The sequence below is a fragment of the Triticum dicoccoides genome, chromosome 7B (genome assembly GCF_002162155.2).
Source record: "Triticum dicoccoides isolate Atlit2015 ecotype Zavitan chromosome 7B, WEW_v2.0, whole genome shotgun sequence".
In the NCBI taxonomy this organism is placed as follows: Eukaryota; Viridiplantae; Streptophyta; class Magnoliopsida; order Poales; family Poaceae; genus Triticum; species Triticum dicoccoides.
Window position 1 is genome coordinate 748,885,290 of NC_041393.1, and position 7,772 is coordinate 748,893,061.

Genomic DNA, 7,772 nt, shown 5'->3' on the forward strand with positions numbered 1-7,772 from the left:
TGGATATTTTAGTAAGAATAAATAGAAAATGTAACACATAAATATCTCCTCATTGATACATGAATATTTTCTTAATACTCACCGAACATTTTGTTTCATATATATAATTGTTTGTGTATACTAATATATTTTTAATACGCTATGGAATTTCATACACATGAACATTTTTTCTATTCCATGCTTTTTTATTTTTGTAAATATTTTTTACAACATCAACTAAGAGTGTTAAGATTTTTTCTATTTTTCCGCAAATATATGATTCAATTTCATTTATTTAAACCACCTTTTAACAACATTTTATTAATTAAATCTATTAAATAAAGAAAAAAGTCAACATAAGTGAGCCAGCCTAGGGGCCTGCGGGGATGCTGAGTTTGCCCACCAATTTGAAGCTCTCATGTTCTGATTTCATGGAGCACGCTGTCGGTTTTCAGCAAATTCTGATTTACCGAGTTGCCATCACAAGATAGTACTCCTAGCAGGAAGATTAGTGTTCCTCTAAAAAGAATGGAATTGCAGTGTTGCAAGCTACCAGTACAGAACCAAACACAGAACGGTGAGCGTAAACAGTAAACACAGAATGGAGATGGGGGATTGAGGGTTGGCGTGGGGAACCCTGCTGATGGGGCACTGACCACCGCCACCGCCTCCGCCGGTCGTCTTGAGGCGGAGTGATTGAGTCACAGTGTGTAAGAAGAACTGCACCATTGACTGGAGTATATATATATATAGCTCCTTTGCAACTGTAAGAGATTCACCGTCCGCCCCGGCCTGCTCTGCTGCCCGGCTCGGCGCTGCTGCCCGGCTCGGCGCTGCTGCCGCCGCCTCCTGTCGGCCGGCCGTCGTCGCCCCCACCCCCTCCTGCTCCACTTGGCCTTTGCCCGGGGCCGGCCCTCGCTTGGCAGCTCGCCTCCTCTGCCTGGCCCCCGCACCTGCCTGGGCTGCTGCTCCGCTCGGCTTCGCGTGCGTGCGCTGCTGCCGTGGCTGCTGCTTTGCCCCGAGCGCGTGCGTGCCTGCCGCTGCTGCTTCGCCCTCGTTCGGCCGCCCGAGCGAACAGGATATTTTCCGAGCGAGCCGCTGGGCGTGTGCGTGAGCTAGCGCTCTTTTCCGCTCGATCCACCGATTTCAAATATAGTGCCATGAATGCATGCTTCTCATTTGTTAGTTCATAGTACATAATTTTGTTCTCATGTAGAAGATTCTCTAAAAAGCCCCTAAAGGCTAAATAAGATAATCATATTCTCCCATGAATAGATAAGCTGATTCTTGCATAGAATTTCCAATGTTTCTTAAATAGTCAGCTTCTCCTTATTGATCTTGGTGGCTATTAGATGCCTTGACGATTCCTTGCAAGGAAGACAACATGAGATGGCGTCCTCTGCCTCCTCTACGCTTGTTTGAGGACATGAGTTTGAACAGCGAAACCGTCTAATATTTATAAACAATGGTATAGAAGGTAAGAACAAAGTTTGTAAGGCACATAAACAAGAATGAACATGATATTTAATGTTTCATATATACTCGTGCCACCCATCCACCCACTCTCGGGCTTTATATCCAAGTCCCGAGCCACGAGTTCAATATGTAATTACATTGATTGCATGTATGCACTAATCAAAGCTAAAAATGAAAAATTACATAGGCGACATTGGATTGGTACGATAGCATCTCGACCGCGCGATATCCCTACTATGCCCGTTGCTTGTATGAGACGGAAGCCTGACGAAACTCGATAATAATGGTGAGATCCTGACAATCTTGAACAGCTTGCAGTCGATGACAACAATGCCATCTCGATCAGCATTCTTCACTGCAAAATTAAGGCCACCACCATGTAATGCAATTACCGCAAGCCAAAATGATTCATGGGAAATACGGTATGTATATCAGTCACATCCACATGAAGCCGGATCACAAGAGTTACTTATCAAAGTACTGTGTCCAAATAGTACGTACCGCCTGTAGCGTTCAGTCTGATGAAGAACAACACATCACTTCTAGGGTACATGATCCTCCATCTAGCAACGTCCGTCCATGAGGTGTGTTCGCTTTGGTCTTCGGAGTTCACATACAGTACTTACCACGCATTCAGCTGCTAATCTTGCAGAACTGGGCGCGACGCGCCAATTCAAAATACCAGTAGTAGCCCATGCGCTGTAACATGACTACATGTGACTCACCAATGAGCTGCCAAATATGTATGGAAAAAAAAGGTTGTATGAAAATTATATACAACGGTGGTCGACTCGTATGTATGAGTAAATTAACCAAGTGGGGAAGAAGCACACACGGCCGAGAATGTGCTTCAGAGGAAGTGGTTGTTCAATTTGTACTTACTGTGAACTAGTAAGAAATCATAAATCGAGGAGCCGATACTAACCAGCAGATCGATTGCTGCACTCAATGCTTCAAAGCATCTCAAAAGAATGGTGGCAATTAGACCCCTCAAAAAACCAGCAGATCTGGCTTGCACCTCCAGAAATCCAGATGCAAATACATAGTCACACCTCTGTGCAATACAAGGCTGAAAAGATGCACCACTTATATACACACTCAGGTGTAAACCCGTAACAGTGGGTTTGATCCTCGTAGCTCCTTGACTTGCATCTGCTCACGGTTAGGTGTCGCAGAGAAGTGGGGAGGCCGCCCTTGGGCAGCGGCCGGGTTCGTGGACAATAATCGACAGATGGACACTCGAGAGGAGAAAAGGCCGTGTGACCTTTGAGGAAGGGAGGGCAGACACGGGACGGCCACCTCAAAATTTCCATACCATGCAGTTACCAGTAACGCCAGACATGAGACACGCCGGTTGAGAGCTGCCAAAACTGTACAGAACAAGACACCGTGTAAGAAGGAATACAAGGATGGATGTACATACGTGTAAACGACGGAAGAAGAAGCACACGTCCAGCCACAAGTTTTAAAAGGAAGCAGTCCAAACCTATAGCCAAAGTGGTTTTGCACTGTGAATGAAACGAAATCATATATTGACGTCCAGCACATGGATTTGGTGTGGTTTTTCCATGTACTGACGTCCAGCACATGGATTTGGTGTGTGGGGAAGTGTCATCTTCAGAAGAGTAGGCCAAAAGGGCTCGTGCAAGTTATGTACGCACTTCAGAAGAGTAAAGCCTGTCAGATTTCACAAGTCAGTATAATTAAGTAAGAGTAAGTGGATTTTTGTTGTGAAGAAAAAAAAACCCAAGAGAATGGCAAGTTCCCTCTAATCCTCTGAATGGTAAGTTGGGTTTTGAATGTACTGACCGGCAGATGGATTTGGAGTGCATGCTGCAGGGCAGTGTCAACTTCAGAAGAGTGGGCTTTTTTTTGAAGGGTCAATGGCAGGTGCTCTGCTTTTTTTATTAAAGCGGAGTCACAACTTATGTAGAGAGCCTGCCGTCGGGATGAGAGTAGTTGGAGCATTGCTTCATGTCTGTAGCCGATTTATGCACGACACATGTTAACAACCACCCATCACATTGGTTCGACGGGGTACCAATTTCGGCGTAGTTGTGCCTCCTCAATCCTGTTTCATCTCAGAAGTCAGTATGATAAAATAACAGTAAGGGGATTTTATTTATTGTAAAAAGAAACAAGCGAATAGTGAGTCTTACGATGATTCATAGGATGACACCGACAATCCTGGGTTCATTCCCTCTAATTTCTTGACTTGCTCGTGTAGCTCGGCGCTGCAGTCGGTTACCCATATATTCTGTAGTGAAGTGGGGAGGCCCCCCATAGGCAGCGACCGGATCTTAGGGCAAAGTACTACTTGTAGTACCCTGAGAGAAGAAAGGGTGTGTAACCCTTGAGGGAGGCACGGCAGAAATGGACAGTACTGAAATCTTAGGGTTTGGAGGGAGGTGAGGAGCTGAAGTGCTTTCTCTTCCTCTTCTGTCAAGCCTTTCATCCGATGCTCATGCCGGATGTTTAATTCGTGGAGGGTAGCAGCGAGGTGACTGCATACGGGAGCGACAAGCACCGCTGAGATGCTATCCACACCGAGTTCCTCCAATTGGAAGGATCCGGCAGGCAATTCTTTGGTTCTTCTTGCCACCTCTGAGAGCAGATTCATGGTTGCAGAGTTGGGAGGATCCCCACCACCATTGGCCCACAACCTCTTTAGGCTGACAGATGTGATGAGAGAACTGACCCCACCCACTGTTAAAATCTTGCAGCCGGCGAAACACACAAACTTTATGCCCGAGCCTTCAGGAATAGTAAGCTCCATGGGGGAGGTTACCTTTTGGAGGTATGACCATAAGGTTATTGACCCACCTTCACACAATAACCTATGTAAATTTACCATATTCTGGAAGGCTAGTGCACCACTGTAGCCACTCATCTTCATTTCCCACTTTCCCAATGTCACAGACCGATGAGTATCAACTAATTCAATGGATGTTAGTGCAGGAGCAGGTGGCATGGGGGACACCAAAAGCTTAGGACAGTCAATAATCTTTAGTGCATGCAGGCTGGCACAATGTATGCCTCGTGCACAAGAGACATAGCACTCTGGGAAAAAGGGCAGTGAAAGGAGATTGGGACAATTTCTGCAATCGATGCTTTCAAGCACCGGAAACAAATGGCAGTTTGGTTCCACAATCCACCTTTCAAGAAGTGGCATGTCAGAAATGACAACTTCCTTCAAATGCATGAAACTTTGGGTTTTACCGGTACCAGAATCAGGTCCTATAAGATGCACGTTGGCAATTCTACTCAATTCTAGTATCTTGAGATACGGTAACTGCCGAAAAGGTGGAAGAGTGCACCAAGACACGTCCCTCAGAGTAAGAGACTCCAAATATCTAATGGGTATGTCATGAAAAAACCAACTGGGAGGACTAGAACCACCATGTTTTCTAATGGCAAGCTCTCTGAGGTTTTCATGCGGTTGGAGACCATCAATAACATCATCATCTAAATTGGCAAGCGGCCTGGTAAACTGGTTTGAACCTTCTGGACCCCAAACTAGTGACAATACTTTCAGATTCCTTTTCAGTGCCAGATTCGCTTTATTAGCTTCATCCTTGGTTGCCACCTTGTCAAGATTATATATCTTGAGTTCTCCTCCAAGTTCTTTCAATTTCCCCAACTCTTCCAGCTCAAACCCAATATTCTCCTTTTTGACAATGAATGATAATAGCTCCTCTAGATGCTCTATCTTTCCAACCTCAGGAACTTTGGAGTGGAGTTCAGGAAAAGCAATGAAATGGCGTAAATTCACAAGACGGTTAAAGTATTTTGGCAAATCAGAGCTTCCCCGCCAATTTTTTAGATCTAAGAATATCAAGTGGTAAAACCTCGGCAGTGTACTAGGTAGACTTATTGTGCGATTATAACGCGATCTAATTTTTAGGTACCGAAGGTGCAGAAGTTTTGAGAAAGTTTTTGGCAAAGATTCTGTGGACTCCATGGCTATAAATAGGACTCGAATACCCTCTATTTCACTGAATGTGTCATTTAGAATCTCAACTATTCTTTCTTCGTATATTCTAAAAACCATCAAAGTCCGCAAGTCTCTTATGCGTATCCTGCTCTTCAATTTAGCCATTTCTTGCCTAAAGCTCTCACCATATTTATTTTCTATCGTGATAGCTAAGTGTCGAACTGACTGTGAGATCTCATCGGCACTAAATCTTATACTACTTATATTAGTACATTCTTGGGATGAAACGCTCCGAGATAGTTCGTGCAATAAATCATGCATTACATAGCATTGATCCTTCAAATCGTCAACTTCCTTCATAAGAAAACCATTCTCCACTAGTTCTTCTAGGTAATTCTTATTTTTATAACTAGCGTCTATGATGCCTAGTGCGGTCCAAAAGCGATTCATGTCTATAACTTTAAACCTATGATCTTCCGGAAAAAGGGAAAAATATGAAAAACATTTTTTGAGGTGGAAAGGAAGGTAATCATAGCTAATTTTTAGGGCTGGCATAATATCGTCATTGTTTGTTTGATTTCTCCACTCATTGTTTTCAAGAACTTCCCTCCAATGTTCCAAAGAAAGCTCTTTCTGTAATAACCGAGCAACTGTTTTGGCTGCTAGTGGTGAACACTTTAATTTCTCTGCAATCTCTCTTCCAATATCAATTAATTGTTGATCGGGTTTGTTTTCTCCAAATACACATGCTTGGAAAAAATCAAAGAACTCATGTGGATCCAAACCTTGCATGTTTAATGGACTAGTTCCTTTCTTGACCCTTTCTTCTATTTTTGGAAATCGAGTTGTGACAAGAACCACACTGCCTTTGGCTTCTCCCTTTGTGAACGGTGTTAATAGGGTTTTCCACTCGGCATCACTCTCACATTTCCATATATCATCCAAGACAATTAAAAATCTTTTGGACTTCAACCTATTTGTAATGGATTTCTGAAGCTGGTCTAAATTGGGTGTTCCATTGGCAATGTTGGTTTCTTCTTTTTCAGTTACAGGTATGCAGCTATGGATCTGCTGGGTGAGGTTAAGCACATCAAAATTAGTTGACACACATACCCAAACCCTAACCATGAAGTGTTCTTCAACTCTTTTATCATTATACAGGTGTTGAGTGAAAGTTGTCTTTCCAATACCCCCAGGACCAACTATAGGAAGAACAAAAAGTATATCACTGTGATATGTGCCACTCGTGATATCTTTTATAGTTTGCTCAAAAATGTCACTCCTTCCATATAATTTATCATCTTGTTCCAATGCTGACGCCGTCCGAGGCCGATTAAGGTTGACAATTGCACTGTTGCTTCGGTGTGGAGTTACCATGAGCAACTTGGATATGGGATCACATAGGGAGTGTATTTCCTCTATCACTGACTTAATTTTCTTAGACATGGCAACTCTGTTGAGTGGCAACTTATCTAGTGAACCATCACCACTACTATCAAGATTGGCAGTGTTGTGTGATTTTGTGGTAACATCAGTACTAGCAGCACCATCATCTTCCATAGGCGAACAAGAAAAGCAATTAAGCCAGTTACCGATAGTGTAGCGAACAGCATGGCGACCATGGCGAGCATGACCGAGGAGGCTATCACCCAGATCCGGCTCGGCATACTTGGTGCCATCGAGCTGGTCCTGGATGATGAAGTAGTGGAGCTCATCCAGGGCATCCTCAGCGACGTCAGCCTTGGCACTGAGCTGTTGCACAAGCCCCTGCACGCCGGGGTTGTCTCTAACATCTCTTCTCTGGGCTTCACGCAGCAGCCCTTGCGTGAACTCGAGATCATCTTTGATCTTTTTGGCATTGAGGCCGAGCTCAGAGCTGGCAACATATGCCTGGATGAACTCATCGGACAGGTGATTCAGCACACTGCCAATGAGCCCGCTAGCCGCACCAATAGCCGTCTCCATCTTCTCTAGCGGGACGAATAATTGGTGGTTTGTGTGGTGGGACGAGGCTTTACTGGTTTGTCACCAAATGCAAACGCCTCGTTGGTTTATGTATGCGTGGTTCGTCGAGTCTCTGGTGTATCCTTTTATAGCGCACTGCACCCCTGCTTTGAGCAGCTAGTGGTGCCACTAAAGAAATCAACTGTGTGTCGATACAATCAAAAACGATGAGTTGATCAGGTCTTAAGAGAAACTATACCAGATCGACTGCTACCACTGTTCAATTACTGTTATGGCGTGGATTTGGACGAAACAAAATGTTATACCGTGCACAGCCAAGGGAGAAGCAACCAAGGAGTGATCAATCAAGCAGTCAATGCAATGTGACGTGAGTGAATGTGGTGGCTGGATCGACAGCTCAAGGAAACCAGAAGAAGAT

The 7,772-nt window shown here is 44.3% G+C and overlaps 1 protein-coding gene across 2 annotated transcripts; it reads right to left on the reverse strand.

Annotated features, from left to right (window-relative positions):
• Positions 1 to 1,481: 1,481 nt before the first annotated feature.
• LOC119337243 (putative disease resistance protein RGA4) lies at positions 1,482 to 7,432 on the reverse strand. 2 transcript variants are annotated; one of them, XM_037609362.1, is made up of 6 exons: positions 3,615 to 7,432; positions 3,265 to 3,526; positions 2,942 to 3,132; positions 2,381 to 2,825; positions 1,957 to 2,187; positions 1,482 to 1,810 (listed from the first exon to the last, which is right to left on the reverse strand). In XM_037609362.1, exons 1-2 carry the CDS (start codon positions 7,352 to 7,354, stop codon positions 3,475 to 3,477), a joined length of 3,792 nt encoding a protein of 1,263 aa, XP_037465259.1. In that variant the 5' UTR covers positions 7,355 to 7,432; the 3' UTR covers positions 1,482 to 1,810; positions 1,957 to 2,187; positions 2,381 to 2,825; positions 2,942 to 3,132; positions 3,265 to 3,474. The 2 variants fall into 2 exon arrangements, with proteins under 2 accessions (XP_037465259.1, XP_037465260.1); XM_037609363.1 differs by having other exon boundaries at positions 2,338 to 2,825.
• Between the last annotated feature and the right edge of the window lie 340 nt (positions 7,433 to 7,772).